The 17,078-nt window shown below is 50.6% G+C and overlaps 1 protein-coding gene across 11 annotated transcripts in view; it reads right to left on the bottom strand.

Annotated features, from left to right (window-relative positions):
* The window catches only part of Septin8 (septin 8), a 28,117-nt gene extending 16,820 nt beyond the window's left edge, over positions 1–11,297 (bottom strand). For 4 of the 11 annotated variants that reach the window (XM_032911664.1, XM_032911661.1, XM_032911662.1 and 1 more), the window contains exon 1: positions 3,677–3,696. In XM_032911664.1, coding sequence (XP_032767555.1) covers positions 3,677–3,694 — 18 coding nt within the window. In that variant the 5' untranslated portion in view covers positions 3,695–3,696. Of the gene's footprint in view, positions 1–3,676; positions 3,771–8,241; positions 8,295–11,158 lie in introns of those variants that run through there. The other 7 variants (XM_032911667.1, XM_032911660.1, XM_032911666.1 and 4 more) reach the window with 7 other exon arrangements.
* Between the last annotated feature and the right edge of the window lie 5,781 nt (positions 11,298–17,078).

The following is a 17,078-nucleotide window of genomic DNA, read 5'->3' as shown; positions in this document are numbered from 1 at the left end:
AACTCTGTAGACACTGTCTCTGGCTTCCCTGGGAGTAGATTTACCCTGAGAGCGGGTTCCCAGGGCCACACAGCTCCATGTTGGGCACAACCGTGCCTCTTTCTTTCTCTCTCTCTCTTTCTTTCTCTCTCTCTTTCTTTCTCTCTCTCTTTCTTTCTTCCTTTCTTTCTTCCTTCCTTCCTTCCTTCCTTTCTTTCTTTCCTTCCTTCCCTCTCTCTCTCTCTCTCTCTCTCTCTCTCTCTCTCTCTCTCTTTCTTTCTTTCTTTCTTTCTTTCTTTTCTCAGTGCCTACGCCTTAACCACCACCAAGGACAAGAAGATGACTGGCGTTCAGTCTCCCATGTCCACAGTCCCAAAGCGGTGCTCTCGGCAGTGTCATGGTAACACCTTTGTAAATGTGGACACAACACAGTGGGCAAAGAGTCAGGGGCACATAGGAGGTCCTGTGGCGGAAGCCGAGGGACTCCTCAGCACCTGGACACCTTCCCTCTGCAGCCACACCCAGCTGCCTTTGGCCTGTCCCTCTCTCGCCAGTCTGGCCTCTGGCACAAAAACCCAACCTGCCTTAGGATGCTTGCACCTGTACCAATCATGTCTAACTACGTGTACAGGCGTCCTAGATTTTATGTGACCTTTCTACCCATTCCAAATAAGCCAGGTTTGCCCTAAACCTGCTTTCTCCAAAGAGACTTTTTCACAATGACCCTTTCTCCTTACTGCCATACCCAGGGCACTATGCCCCAATCTACCTTCTCAGGACAAGCCCCCTTAGGGCTGTATATGCAACCTTCTTTTCTTGGTGCTGATATCAGAAACAACACAGATACACCCAACCTTCCCCCGACCCTTTTGCCTGGCAATAAGATCTCCCCACCAGGCTCAGTTCCAGCCCCACTGGTTACTTCTAAATTCCTGTGTGTGTGTGTGTGTGTGTGTGTGTGTGTGTGTGTGTGTGTGTGTGTGTGTGTGTGTGTGTGTGTGTGTGTGGTGTGTGTGTGTGTGTGTGTGTGTGTGTGTGTGTGTGTGTGTGTGTGTGTGTGTGTGTGTGTGTGTGTGTGTGTGTGTGTGTGTATGTGGATATATGTATGTGTTGGGGGGCTTGGGGGGGTGTTTGGTTTGGTTTTGAGACAGGCTCTAGCTAGTTTCGAACTTGCTGTGCCAAGAATGACTCTGAACTTCTAATTCTCTTATACCCATCTCCCAGTGCTGGACTCACAGGCACTTGCTGCTGTACCTAGGTGCTGGAGATCAAACCTAGGGCTTTGTGCATTCTGGGTGAGCATACTGCCAACTGAGCAGCACCTACGTTCCCCCTTCTTTTGCATTCATTCCATTCACTCATTTATCTACTTACTTACTTACTTATTTATTAAGTGTGGAGTTGCACATGCAACAAAACTCCTGTAGGGGTAACAGGACAGCTTGTGGGCTGGAGAGATGGCTCAGAGGGTTAAGAACACTGTCTGCTCCTTCCTGAGTTCAAGTCCCAGCAACCACATGGTGGCTCACAACCATCTGTAGTGAGATCTGGTGCCCTCTTCTGGCCTGCAGTCATACGTGCAGGCAGAAAGCTGTCTGATGTATACATGATAAATAAATATTTAAAAAAACAAACCAAAACAGGACAGCTTGTGGTTTTCTCCTTCCACCATGTGGATTCCAGGGACTGAATTTAAGTCAGCAGTCTTTACCCACTGAGCCATCTCTCAGCCCCAAAGTCCGCCCTTTCAGCTCAGCTGCTTCCCTGAACTCCTGGGCTCTGGGTGGGGGTGGCGGTGGGGGTGGCGGGGGGGGGGGGGTGGTTCAGACTCTGTCTTCTTGCTGGCCCCTGCTTCTAGCTGGTCCCCCACACTGCACAGCAGGCTGTCCCAGACAGGGGGCCTGTTTCCTGGCACCAATCCTTAACATTTTATGCATCCTGGTTGGTCACCTTCAGAAAGATTGCCACGAACTGGGCCAGCCATGTTCCCTATGCTTTCCCCCGCTTGCCAGCCACGACACCACTGCTCATTTTTAAGTTCATAAACACCATCTTCAACTCCTGCCACACAGAGGTGTCGCCTGCCCGGCTCACACAGGACTTCATTATTCAGTCTTCCTTCCTGCTTGTGGCAGCCTGCGGATCAAATGCAGGACAGAACAGTCTGAAGCTTATTTTTAGGTGAGAATGAAAATCTCTAAAATTGAAGGCGTGCTGTGCTTGCCGAGAAGGCTGCATATTTATTCATGCTCTCCTTCCAAGGGTGACACAATCAGGATGCAATCCAGCATCCTGTAGTCTGCCGCCAAAACTGACCAAGTCAGCTGTGTCTGGAAACACACACACACACACACACACACACACACACACACACACACACACACACTTCTTAGCAGAGGACATGAAAGAGCGAGAGCAAGAGAGAGAGAGAGAGAGAGCTCGAGGGAGAGAGCAGGCCGCCTATATCTTACAATTCTAGGCCCCAGAGGCTAAAAGCAGCAATGAGGGCCACAGAAGCCTACCCACCGAGGCTTTAGCAGCCTTGCCTGACCTCCCCTCACACACCGTGGCTCTCTCTATGGAAGGTGCAGAGGACGAGGAGATCATCACCCCCAAGTTATTGCTGAAGCTGCGCCATGTCCTCCCAGGACCATCAAGGACCAGAACGGGTGTCATGTCTGGTGCACCTATGTAGAGAGAGAAATGGCTACTGCCTTGACAGAGACAGTGTCCTTCTCTGTTCTTAGACTGATGTGACCTTCTGGCTTCCCTGAGGGATGACTCTCACTAATGCCCGCTCTCCTGATCACACATTTGGCATCAATAACTCGTGACCCAAAATGTCCTACTTACTGCAAAGTGTCACCCTCCCCTCAGAGGCTCGCCAGCCTGAGCAGTCAGAGCACAGGAAGGACTCTTAGCCACCAAGGTGTCCCCTACATGATGCAGTGACCAGGGTTCAGAGAGAAGAGCAGGTCTCCTGCTGGGTAACAGCCCTGACGTTTTGGTGGTATGATGCCGAAGAAGGTGACTCAGGGAGGCCTTTATGAACATCTGGGGAGCTAGCCTGAGATGAAGGCCCCCTCAGGATAGGCAGCCGGGCCATGAACATGTCAGAGCAGTCATGGAGCTCCTGTGGGCCCTACCTCTGTATGTGTCCAGCCTATATCCCTAGCAGAGTAGAACCTTAGCCCTGCAGTTGAGGATGCCTTGACTGCTAATCTCCATAGAACAATGCATGACAGGGACAGGAGAGAGTGGGGAGACTCAGGAAACTTCAAGAAGGGGCAAAGAAAGCCAGGCATTGAGTTTACAGGTTCAGAGAAGAAGGGAGGTCACCAGCCGTCATTCAGAACCACTGTGTATGAGCCAAACCAAAAGCGCTATAGTCTCTCGGTGTTTCCCACCCTGGGCAGCACTAGCCAGCCCGGCAGGGATGGAGAGCAGCAATCCCTTAGCCAATGCACTCTGCTTCTGTTGCACTTGGAAGGCTCCCAATCCATCACAGTCAGTCATCACCGGACACAGCTGCTGTGTGGCAGTGAGAAGGCGAGGGCACTACATCCCCAGGCTTCCCAAGTGTCCCAGAGACCAGGGAAGCACAAACATGCCAAAGAGGATCGATACAGCGATGCTGATGACCACCACAGTTACAGCCAATGCACGTTCTGAAAGGTACAGCTCCCATCTTACTCACTCCGCACAGCAGCTCCATGAGGTTGGCTGCAGTATGGTGTCCACTGGTACGGATGAGACCACTGGGGCACTGTGAGACAGCCATACACAGGAGGCCACACTACTCAGGATCTGACTGGAGGCAGCGTGATTGGGAAACACACTTCTGGCTACATTACTCTGGTTGAAAGACTGAAAGTTCCAGAAAGAGGTGGAAATGGCAGGGCCCATGTTCACACATGACCCCCAGGGTTGCCACAGGCTTGGAACTGCAGTCAACTGTGAGAATACAACAGTGGGAAGACCGTGGCAACACAGACATGCAATCCCAAAGTCAGGGAGGCTAAGGCAGAAGGATCAGGGGTTCAAAGTTAGCCTGAACCGCATAGAGAGACCCTGTCTCAAAACACAAACAAGCCAGGTGCTGGTGGCTCATGCCTTTAATCCCAGCATTCGGAAGGCAGAGGCGGTTGGATCTCTGTAAATTGAGAACAGTCTGGTCTTTGTAGACTTTGTAATGAGTTCCAGGACAGCCAGGACTATACAGAGAAACCATGTCTGAAATAACAACAACATCAACAACAACAAAACCTACAAACAAGTCGGCTTTGGCGGTGTGGGCCAATAGCAAATGCTGAAGAGGCTATGGCAAAAGGATCATAGTTCAAGGCTTACCAAGGGCTATGGATGTAGCTCAATGGTAGATCACTTTCCTAAGTAAGTAAGGCCCCAATCTCTATCCTTAGTGCCTCCCTCAAACAAAACCAAGTGAGAAGAAAAGAAAGATGTGGACGTTAAGCATGGTGGTACACACCTGTAATCTCAGCACTAAGATGCACAGGAGAATCAGAAATTCAAGGCTATCCTTAGGTATGTAGCAACCTTGAGGACAGCCTGGACTACATGAGATCCTGTCTCAAAAAGGAAAATGTGAAAAGGAAAGAGAAAAATAAAAACAAATGAAAAAAGAGAATACCAGGCCCAACAATGGGTTTGGCATTTTGGAGAATGTATCTGGACCAGAGACATTACTGTCTGGCAGACTGGTAGAGGGATCTGGGGAAATGATGTGTCCGCTGCATTGGCTTGGTAGACTCTTCCTTTAGTCTGGCAGGCCCTAGACAGGGGTAGATCTTGCTGACTCTGGCCCTTTTCATATCTAGCAACCAAGGGTGCTCACTAGGGGCTCTAAACATCTTCAAAGACCGCCCCGTGGACAGAGAAAGTTGGCAACTTCGAGCTCTGCACACAATATGAAACTCCAAGGCCAAGGTCCCCTCTTTAATCACTAACCAGCTCTTGGATCCTGAGCAAAGCCAAGGGTTTCTACGTCACCCTGTCTTTGCACATCAGGGAAAGCAACCAAACTAAGGAAGCGCAATCCTGCATGCCTGGCCATGCAGAACAAAGCGGAGGACCTTGTTTATTACACAGCCCAGTGGGCAACCAGGACATCCCTGTCCTGGTCCGGAACTGCTCTTTCTGAACCCTCGGGATCAGCCCTAATTGACAGACACGGGGAGCTGCGTGTTTTACCGAGAATCGAGGTGGCATCTAGGGAGAAATTGGGGCTCACTGCTTATTTCCTCATGAAAACAAATTATCTTCAGAGACTGGGATCTGCTATAGTACCCACACCAACAAGACGGATGCATAAAGAACCCCCAAACTATGCTGATGACTGGGAGGGAATCAAAGCAGACACCCAGTCTAAGAAACGTGGTTCCTGTGTCCTGGATGCTGACAGCTCCCCGATGCCAGGTCTTCCACATGCTTCTCCAGCGCTGTGGTCTCTGAACACATCTGATCCTGGCTCCTGTGCCTAGCATTGGCTGGCCTCCTAGACTATCTCAGGGCTTAAAATTCAGAACGTTTTACCCTCTTCTTCATCTCAAGGCATCCTCGGGTACACCCTGCCAGGCAGACAGGAAGCCCACTCCCCAGGAATCACTGTACTACGGGGAGCATTCTCCACCCATGTTCCTGGCACAAAGTGACTTCAGCTACTCCCAAGCAGCCTAGGCCTTAAAAATAGCCAGAGCAGAGGCCTCAGGCCAGAACTGTGGCGTTAAGCACAACTGTCCTTGAGCCTAAGAGGAATCCTAGGAATGTTCCCAGGAAAGGCTGAGGCTCTGGTCCCAGGATTCCAAGCAAGCCTGTAGACCCAGGTCAGAGGTCACGGGAAATAACTGGAAGGTTGTGTGTGAGAGGGCAAAGCAGAGAAGCTGTCATCCCGGGCCTGAGGAGAACAGAAGCAAGACACACCTGTCCTCAATCCGGAGGACACCTGGCCACAGCGTCTCTCTTCTACAGAAGCGGCAACAGAACACCTGGGAGGAAGACTCAAACCCTGATCAGCCTTCACAGTGCCACCACGGTGCACACATGGTTAAAACCAGGGAGGCTGCTGGGCCATTCTCCCTGGGCTGGTCACTCCCCACCCTCTTGAAGGAAGACAGGTTCTCCCTGGCCCAGGACTTGGCCCTGTGCTTCTCTGTCCAGGACACTTTCTCTGTCTTCCTACAGCCAGGCTGGAGCCCACAACTAGGGATGGTTTGATTGACATGGTCTCCCAAAATCGGGTTTCCAAGAAACAAGGAGCAGAGTTCCTGAGCCCATGGCTGTCCCTGCCACCTGCCACCGAGGCCTGGGACACAGACTTTCTCAGGCTTTGATGTGTTGCTGGAGGAGGAGGAGATGTTCCATCCTGCCACTGCACATATGGGGCTCTCTGCTGTGGAAGGCACAGTGGCTCCAGTTTCCCACTTGGCTAGGGACTGACTCTAGGGGTGGCCTGCCAAAGGGCTGAGCCGCAAGTGGTTCAACCATTCAAAGGAGGGGGCAGCAGCATTTCCTTGTGAATGAAACCCCAGACTTAGAAGGGGGGATGTGGGTTCCAAAATCTCCCTGCCTTGTTTACCACCACAGGATGGATGATGGCACTGGCGAGCTGCAGAGGGTGCCCTAGCACCAACCCGGCCAGAGGCAGCTATGAAGGCACAGCTATGCATCTCTGCTTTCCATTTACCCCAATGGCAGACAGAGGGTCTTCTTTGTGCCTGAGGAGAAGTCTGGCTCCATCCCACAGTTCCCCTAAAGCTCAGGTTCCCAGTGGCCCACACCCAGAAGGCCCCTCGGAGAACAGCCAGAGAGCATGATCAGAGGCGGACACGCTCTTCCTCTGATTCTGTCCCTCTCACCTGACTCATAAAGTCTACTATGTACCCGGAAGCTACCCATTCTAAGAATACCCAACTCACTCCACGGCAAGCAAGGCAACTGGAGTTACTGCCAAGAAGCCCCCTGCCCCGTCCTCTCCTGCCTCTTCCCAGCTAGGCTTCCCCACATGCAACTCCCCTAGAAGCTAATAGAGAACATCCCAACTCCCACTAGAGCGTTCCGACTCTTGGAGACATCCCTTTCCTCAAGCAGATGCAGCTCCCCCACTGCCTAGCCAGCTTCACATCTGGCTATCCACAAAGCTAGTGCATTTTAAGATGGGGCTTGGGGCTAGGGGGTTGGGGAAACCCAAAACCCTAAAGGAAGCACAGAGGCAGGAAGCTGAACAGGCCCTGAGAGACACCTGGAGGCCATCTGGTCCTTGCTTCTTTGCTCTGGGACATGGCCCCAAGGAAGCTGAGCTTTGGTCATAAAGACATCCGGGAGTTACCGTCCCAAACACAGACCACTCCCTAGTTCATCCTAGGGCTCAAAAGTCAATCACCCCAAGGGGCCCTCTGGTGGAAGCTAATATCTGGGTATTGGGCCATCTTTGAATGGTCAGCAACCAGAATCTGCCTCCTCACCCAATCTCAGCCTGTTGACATCAAGAAGACAAAGAGCACAAAACCTCCATTGCCCATCCAAAGCTTTTGGACAAGCCCTGAGTTCTCCTCTGCTCATCCTCCTTGGCTCTGCGGTCAGTCTCTTGCGAGTCTTTCTTCCTGTCTCAAACAGTCCAGTCAGATGCTCCCTTGGGTCATCAACACCTCATCAGACTCAGCTCCGATCCATTTCATAAGGCCCCAGTAAGGTTGGTTCCTAGTCTGTTAGGTAGGGAAGGAAGAAAGGAAGGAGGGAAGGAGGGAGGGAAGAAGGAAGGAAGGAAGGAGGGAGGGAGGGAGGGAGAGAGAAAGGAAGGAAGGAAAAGGCAACCCTACCTCCTGGAGAAGGATGTGGAGCTGTGGCTTTGCCTATGGCATTCGCATGTGACCCCTCAATGCTAGGCACTGGGGGCTACACAGACACCTTTTTCTCAGCTATCATTGCTGCCCAGAAAGACCCACCAAGGTCATTTTCACAGGACAGTGAGCTCTCAGGGGACAGGGCCCTTGAGCCACACTGGGGTGAGAAGGCTGCTTCTTCTATCTAGCTTCAGGACAAAATAGGCGCTCCTTGGATAGCATGCTTTTTGGGGATGTGTCAAGATTACAGGGTGACAACGGATGTAACAGATGGTGCTGAGGATAAAGCGGAGATGGGGGGCGAGCGCCTGGCTGGGAAAAATGCCAAGGATGAGGCTGTTTCACGTTTCTTCCCTCTCCCACTCACATCTTCCCTTTGCCCAAGACCTACAGGGTCCCTTACCTAGGAGTCTGAACTTTGTTCCATCAGATGCAGACAGGAGTCACAGGAGCTGGTCAGAGTTGGAGAAGAGTGAGCCTCAGAGTCAGAGACTAAGAAGAGAGGGACCCCAAAAGTGTGCCAGGAGTCTGATGGCCCAAGGAAGACGAGAGATGACAGAACCTGCTGAGGGCTGACCCTGCATACATATGCAACAGCCATCAACCTAAGCCTCTGAGCTGAGCTAAGGCTGAGCATGACCCGCTCAGAGGTCAGAGATATGGGGTCAGCAAGATGGCACCTGCTGTCAAAACTGAGAGCCAAAATTCCATTCCCAGGACCCACATGATGAAAGACTTGAAAGTTGTCCTCTGACCTCCACACGCACACCATCACACAAGCACACCCACATACATACATACTCAAGATACACACAACAAATAAGTAAAATATAAGAAAGATAGGCCTATGGTATGTACACCATGCTGGTAAGGGTAAGTCAAAATACCAACACGCTGTCAGGCATGGTGGTGCACACCTTTAGTCCCAGCACTTGAGACACAGAGGTGGGTGGATCTCTGTGAATTCAAGGTCAGCTTCGTTTACATAGTAGGTTATAAGACATCCAGGACTGTGTGGAGAGATCCCCAACTCAAAAACAAAAAAGATACCAACACACCTCCATCTCAAAGAACATTGCTGTGTGAGTTCATTTTAAATTCTAGCCAGCATGGGTGGTTGAACCCAGGGCTTCCTATATAAGTTAAGTAAGCTCTCCACCCCAAGCTACAATCCAAACCTGTCTGTGTAATCTTGCAGACTCCAGACTAAGACAGTTTGCAGGTCGTCAGGGGCCCGTCTGACCATCTTTGCACAAGCCAGAGGGGCAGGGGACACCTGCCAAACGTGCCACCAAACCTCGAAGCTGGCAAAATATCCAGTATGTCTCCAATGAGCCAAAAACCTCTTGTAGGAATCAGCATGGTTACCCATGGGATAAGGAAGGAAATCACCTTCCCCGGATGAGAAGGAGGGGAAGAAAGAGAGCAGACTTCTAAATTCCAGCCAAACTCCACCCAACATCTCCACCCGAGTTCAATCCCATCCGAGCCCTCCCAGGAGGCTGATGGCCCAGAGTGCAGAGGGCAGGAAAGGCATGCACCCCTCTGGCATAGCCACCATACTAAGCAAGGCCCCAAGATTCCAGCATTAGCAGAACTTGAGTCCCCACTCTGTGCTTTGGCTCACTATGGGATTACTATGAAGACTTCCCACAGAAATGATCCAAAAGCAAACAGAGTCAAGGCCTTCCCAAGCCCCAGCTGTACAATGTGGGCGCTCAGCTGGCCCTCTGAGGATGTCTCTGGCCACCGCGCGAGCGAAACAAACATATTTTCTGCAGCCCTTACTGAGTCCTTACCATGTTCTGACACTATCCACTCAGCTCGGTGAGGGAGATATGATTTTCTCTTACTGTGTAGATGAGTACACGGAGGGTTAACCAGCTCGCCAGAGGTCCCGTGACCAACAAGTGGTATCTCTAAGGAATCCTCTCAGGCCACTGATGCTTTACACATACTCTCATCTGGGCAAGATCAACTGTTAGACAAACCTCTGACCTCAGTACAAACAGACATAACCTTCTGGTCAGCTAAGCACAGAAATGCAGCGCTCACACACACACACACACACACACACACACCCCTCTTTTGGTCTCCATCCACTAGGCAGGTTTATAAGGACTCCGCTGTTTTTCTGCAGTACAAAAATTCCAATTTACAGCCATGGGAGTGAAGTGGACCTTGGTTAGGCCCAGCCTCTGCATCTGTTCCCGTGTAGACAAACTTACTTAGCAGACACACAGCCCCCTCTCCAGGGGGCACAGAACACACCAGTCTACACATTATGAAACCAAGAGCTTTGTTATGCATATTTGCAAAGACCAACAAATGTATTTTCAGATTAAAGAAGAAATTTGCATATATAAATTCAGACGACAGTATTTATAGCAAAATTACATAAGTTCTGGCTCCCTTATTTAGCCCCAGAACCAATTCGTTATCGGTCACACATTCAAAATTCTCCCTCCTTCCAACAGCCCCGGGCCCTCCTCCACCTCCTCCCTCCCTTCCCCTCCTCCCCTTCCAGTCGACCAGGGCCTCACAGGCTGGCAAGAGGACACAGCTTCCTTCACCGTCACAGCCTAGCCTCTCAGACACACCCAAATCCAGCCTTAGACACCAAGAGAGTGCAGACAACCCCCAAAAGGCCTCCCTCCGCATGCCATGGCCTGGCTCAAGTCCACAGACTCCCCTCTTAGGACCACCAAGGTACGTCAGCCCAGAGAGAGGCAGACCCAGACTGGGGCCCAAACAAACACTCAATGGTCTGGATCTGGAATCACTTCGGCTCCTGGGAATGGCTGCCGCAGAGCCAGAGCCTACCACTGAGGCCCTGGACCTGTCTGGAGTCGCACCCAGGATCCAGGTTCCTGGGAGGGCAGTGGAGGAGGTGAACAGCGGGCCTGGGTTCTTCCGACCCAAAGTCTGCAACTCCCCTGAGCTCTTTCGGGAATGTGTGTGTGTGTGCTGGGGGAAGAAAAATTCCTGGATCCCTGGGGCTCCATCCTCACTCCTTGCACCCAGATAACAGCACCTGCGCGGCAAAGGCAAGTCCCCAGAGGTGCAGGAACACCCTGGGGGAGAAGAGTCGGGGGCGTCCGGGATCCTCCCCTCTGGACAGGAGTCTGTCTTCACACCTACCCAGATCAGCCCAGATCTTGGCTTCTTCCCGCAAAAGGAGCTTAGGTCGCGCGAAGCCCAACACTCCGAGACACCCTCCCGGAGTTGGCTCCCAGGTCCCGGGGTTCGAGACCCCGCCGCGCAGTGCTGACAGCCCTCCTCGCGCCCCCTCCCGTGTCCCTGAGCGCCGCAGGCCTCACCGAGATGCGTTCCAGGTCGGTGGCCGCCATGGCGAGCTGCGCACCGGGCGGGCGGGTTGCGGGGAGCGCCGGGGCCGCGGGAGGGACGAGCCGGCTGCGGGACGCGCTCCGCCGGGGCGGCTGCGGCTGAATGGATCCAATATGGCCACTTCCTGGAAACTCCCCTTGGCGGCGGCGGCGGGAGAAGCCGCGGAGCCGGCCCCGCCCCCGCCCGCGGGACCGGCCTCCCTACCGCTCGGCCCCAGCGCAGCGCGCTTCCCGAGGCTGGGACCGACCGGGGGTCTCCGCGGCTTGGCAGGAGGTACTAGCTGCGAGTGCTGCTGGGACTTGTAGTCTGCGAGGGGGGGCGAATTGCCACGTCTGGGGGACCCGGGCCGCTCTCCGAGGCCTGCTGCGTGTCCCTGAGAAGCTGGATTAGTGCATAGCACAGAGGGGTGCTACGTGTGCCCTGGGGGTTCTGCCTCCAAGCTGACTGTCCCTACTGGAACCTGCAAACGCAGGTCTGAGAGAGATCCTTCAGCCTCTTCTGCCTGTGCCGTAGGTCCCACCTGATGCTCTAAGCAGGAGCTAGGGCGGGAGCCCTGGGCTGGACCGGTGCTTCCTGCCAGGCAGCCTTTGGTTCCTTGCGCAATGATGAACCGGAGAAAGATGCACAGTTTGGGAAGCGGAGCTCGACCATCTACGTAGCATATTGCTAATGATCCTCACCCTGCTTGTCATACGAGTTTGGAGTTATGTCACTATGCAGAGAGGACCTTGGTTCTCACAGCACGCGCATCTTCTTCGACAACCATACCACTGAAAGCAACCTGCACAAACGTCTCAAGGGGCTCCGTAATTTTTTCATTGACTACAAGATCCAGCTTGTCCCATCTTCCTTTCCTTAACTTTCTCTCTAGTCTCCCTGATATAAGGCAGACTTTGTCTCTGTCTCTCCACTACCCAGGAGTGTGCACCCTACCCCCAATATCTTCTTGAGAAACAACCCTGTCCTCACACTCAGTGGAAATGTATGCCTTCTGGAGGTATCTGGAGACCACATCTGGACTTGGCACACCCTATACTGTGGAACCCTTCCTGTCCCCTCCACCCCTCCATAGCTTTGGGCTTCTCTTTCTCTCTCTCTCTCTCTCTCTCTCTCTCTCTCTCTCTGAAGGGGCTTTTCCCTTCTTTCTTTACAAACCATATCTTGCCTCCAAGGTACCCAGCTGTACTTAACAGTGTTTTTATTCTGTTGGACGCCCCACCATGCCATTATTCCTTGGACATTTTTCTGACAAGAAATGGGCCCCCATGCAGCTCAGTTTGGTAGAGTGTCTGCTTGCTAGCATGCAGGAAACCCTGAGTTCTGTCCTCAGCACTGCATGAGCCAAGATGTAAGGGGCCCATTTATAACCCTAGTATTTGGAAGTTAGATGCAGGACGATACAGAGTTCAAGGTCATCCTCCACTATAAAACAAATTCGAGGCCAGCCCGGGTTCAGAAGACTGTCTCAAAAACAAAAATCGAAAACAAAACAAACAAAACTCAAACAAACAAAAACCTGGAGGTGGAGGTGGTCACAGCACAATGGTTAGAGTGGAGAGGTGGACCAATGGCACACTTTCCCTTTTGAACCACATCCCCATCACTTAGTATAGCTATGAAAACTACTCTTCTGATTGTATGTATCCATGGGCCAGCAAGATTGCCAACAAATCTGATGGCCTGAGTTCAGTCCCTTGGATCTGCATAATGGAGAGAACTGAGTCCCTCGAGTTGTTCTCTGAAAATAAAGAAAAAATAAGCAAGGGGCTTTAAATTGTGGTTGAAATCCATTGTTCATTGGTATCTCCTTTAGCTCGCAACAGCCCTGATGTCTGACCCTGAGGAGCATATGTGTAGTTGAGGATTTCATCATCTGAAACATTTGCTGTAAGGCAAGATGTTTCTCCTCATTGCCTTTCCCTTGCTCACCCCTCCTTGGCCTTAAACTACCTTTCCAATGGCCTTTCATTTCCACTGAGCATTACTTCAAAACATCCACTTAGTTCGGCATGGTGGCACTCACTCCCAGCACTCAGAAGGCAAAGGCAAGTGGATCTCTGTGAGTTAGGGCAAACCTGTTCTACGGATAAGTTCTAGGCCAGCCAGGACTACACAGAGAGATCCTGTGTCAAAGCAAAGGAGGAAGGGATGGGGGATGGCTCAGCAGTCTTTTGGAAGACCCATGTTTGGTTTCCAGCATCCAAATGGTGGGGCAGCTTACAACAGACTGTAACTCTAGATCCAGGGGTGTCTAAAGCCTCTTGGGCACACACACACACACACACACACACACACACACACACACACACACACACACACCAGGGAGACAGGTGACTTCCCTCTCTTGAGATATGTCCACTCTCCTAGGAAAACTTTCTCATCTCTGAGCCTCCAATTTCTCATATTGTGGGTGCTGCTCTCTGTTCATGCAGCTGTGGGTTTGCATTTCTGAAGGAATAAGGACTGTCTGTGGGAGGTGAGTAGACCGATCTTTTCACTTGTAGCAAAGGATTTCCTACAGCAGTTGTCCATGTGGTCCTTATACACACCCAGGGATACAGCTGGGGCAGATTGGTCCCAAAGTCACATGATCAAAGGCTAAGAAGTCCCTGAGGAAGTCCTCAGAGCTTTTGGTTGCCTGAGGAACATTGTCCCAGAGAAAGCAAACCGTACCACTTTCTACCCCACCCTGCCCTGACCCTGTCCCTCCCCACTCCATATGCAAAGCCAGCAGGAATCTAAACAAGTCAGACTTCACTGCAGGAAACAGGGCCTTCCTGGCCTCTTACTTCTCTTGTGTCTGTTGATAGTTTGTCATTTCTTTTGTTGCACAGAGGTTCCGATATTTCTCATGGTTCTCCTGTTATTTTTGTTATGACTTTCATTTTTCTTCTTTAATAAAAAGCCTGGAATGTATCTCTGGAGGGGGTTGCCTGACTCACAGGAATGAGGCCCCTGGGCTGGCTCCCCAGTACTGGTGGGGAGGGGTTGTAAAAGAAGCTCTTGATCTTTATCTCACGTTCATAAAACGTTCAGACGGTGGGAGGCTGGGGTGTGGCTAAGTGGTAGGGAACTTGGGTAGCAGGAGCAAGGACCTGTGTACCATCCCCAGCACCAGCTACCACCAGCTCTACTCTAGTTCCTGATGGACCCACAGACCTCTTGAGGTGGATTTACTAGTTGGTTTTTAAAGTTCTGTTCATATTGTTTTGTTGCTGTTGTGGTTGTTTTAATTATATATTGGTGAGGGGGTGGGGTGAGACTGTGTCTCACCATGTTGTCCTGGCTTTTGTAGAATAAACTAGGCTTAAACTAGTGATCCCCTGTCTCTGTCTCTTAAGTGCTTTGATTTCAGGGGCAACCATTGCTGGCTTCGAACCCCCTCCGTGTGTGTGTGTGTGTGTGTGTGTGTGTGTGTGTGTGTGTGTGTGTTTTGTGTGTGTGTGTGTGCGTGTGTGTGTGTGTGTGTGTGTGTGTGTGTTTGTGTGCGTGTGTGTGTGTGTGTGTGTGTGTGTGTGTGTGTGTGTGTGTGTGTGTTTGTGTGTATGTGTGTATGTGTGTGTGTCTGTGTGTGTATGTGTGTGTGTCTGTGTGTGTGTGTGTGTGTGTCTGTGTGTGTGTGTGTGTGTGTGTGTGTGTGTGTGTGTGTGTGTGTGTGTGTGTGTGTGTGTGTTTGTGTGTGTATGTGTGTGTGTGTGTGCGTGTGTGTGTGTGTGTTTGTGTGTGTTTGTGTGTGTGTGTTTGTGTGTGTGTGTTTGTGTGTGTGTGTTTGTGTGTGTGTGTTGGAGATATAAATGTACATGTATGTACAGGTGCACTCTAGAAATTCTATCTCTTCCCCACTTTTTTTTTGAACACGGAGCTCCCTTTCCCACCAGACATGACCATCCAGTGAACCTCTGGGATCCACCTGCCCCCATGCTTTTCATATAGGTGCTGGGGATCTGAACACAGGTCCTCATGTTTGTACGGATGCACCATCTCCCTGACCGTTTTTCTTTTCCAGGCTGGCCTCACACTTGCCATCCTGTGCCTCAGCTTCTCAAGTGCTGGATTATAGGAGGGATCTCCCCTACTCCTTGCATGCTCAACTTTATAGATGATGTAGCTAAGGGTATGCCAAGCCAGTCGCTTCATATCCTGCGCTGACACACAGTGTAAATCGAATTATAAACTACATTTCCGTATGTGTGTAAGTCACTCACATTACCAGTTACAATTAGATCAGTCATTTCAACAACATTAAAGTTTTCTTCCTTCCCCCTTCCTTCTTTCCTATGTTGTCCAGGATAGCCTAGTGCTTAGCTGACTCTTCTACACTGTTGTTGGTATCCATGGTTTTGCCCTCGTGGCCCAGTGTGGTGTTCACACTGTGTCTGTGAACCAGATAGCAAAAAGGAATGGAGAAGGTACAAGGGAAACGAACAAGCACTTTCAAATGATTCCTGGGGATGACACGGGATACTTCCGGTACTACTGCTTGCATTCCAGTAGCCAGAGCTGGGAAATGAGGGCTTTATTCTGCCCTACATGTGTATAGCTAAAGATTTCAGGAAATACTAGAAAAGGGACTGGGAACAGACCCAGTGTACCAAGTGCCTGCTGTGCAAACATGGAGACCTGAGTCCAGATTCTTAGCACCCATGTAAAAAGCCCAGTGTGGTAGCACACATCTGTAACTCAGTTCTGTGGTGGTCAACCTGCTAGACTTTTAAAAAACGATTCGTACACTTTAAATAACTAGGCAGTGCAGTTAAGTTTAAATGACCCCAATGTCACCACCCGGAAATGACCAGCACAAGCGTCACTTTACATTATTCTAGAAAGCTCTATGGGACTGTTTACAGACAGAAGGGAAGATATTGTATAGAAGTGTCCCCTGTGGACCAGCGAGATGGCTTAGCAAGTAAAGGCGACAGTCCACCAGTCTGATGATTCCTGGAACTCCCATTGTGAAAGAGGGAAATGACTCTGTTCTCTGACCTCTATCGCTCTGTGGTCTGAACAAACACACACATACATACAAGAAATAAAATAAACAATGGTAAAACAGGCATGGTGGTACACACATTTAAGCCCAGCACTTGGGAAGCAGAAGCAGGTGGATCTCTGTGAGTTCAAGGCCCACCAATCTGGCCCACATCAATGAGATCTTATCTCAAAAAGTAAACAAATAAATATTTGATCTGTAATACCGATGCTGCTAAAATGAAGCACGTTGCTTAATGCTCCTTAAACTTAATAGGAAAGAGCGTTGGAGTCTTAAGAAAGAGCTGAACCTCAAAGAATGTTTCCTGATTGCAGAGGGCTTTACTTCCTAAAGACACCTTTGAGGTTAAACACAAAGTTGCAACACCATTCAGAGACTTGTTTACATTTCTAGTGTTAGTGTGACCTTGGTTTCTCCCGCCTTCTCAGCTTTGTCAATTGTTACTTTTACAGTGTCTGGACTAGGAACAATCACATTCTATTCTGGAGACAGAATTCCACAATTACTCAGAATACAGTTTAATTAATTTGATGCTCATCAACTGTCCTTTCACAGTATGTTTCCATTTGCAATTAAAAAAAAAAAAAACTCAGTTCAGCTCTTAATAGGAGAAATCTATTTAGTTGTTTTTCCAAGAAGGGTTAGGATACTTAAAAATGTCAATCTTGCAGGGCATAGTGGCACTTGGGAAGCCAAGAGAAAAACAATTTAGACAAGTTAGCCTCGGACCTCCACAGGCATTCTTCCCTCTTCCTCCCCTCCCCCCTTCTCTCTCGCACACCCAGACCTGAATTTTTTTTTTTTTTTTTTTGGGTTCTTTTTTTCGGAGCTGGGGACCGAACCCAGGGCCTTGCGCTTCCTAGGCAAGCGCTCTACCCCCGAGCTAAATCCCCAACCCCCCC

Source organism: Rattus rattus, chromosome 9 (genome assembly GCF_011064425.1).
Source record: "Rattus rattus isolate New Zealand chromosome 9, Rrattus_CSIRO_v1, whole genome shotgun sequence".
Taxonomy (NCBI): Eukaryota; Metazoa; Chordata; class Mammalia; order Rodentia; family Muridae; genus Rattus; species Rattus rattus.
The sequence above is the reverse complement of the archived record's forward strand: the minus strand, read 5'-3'. Positions and strand labels throughout refer to the sequence as shown.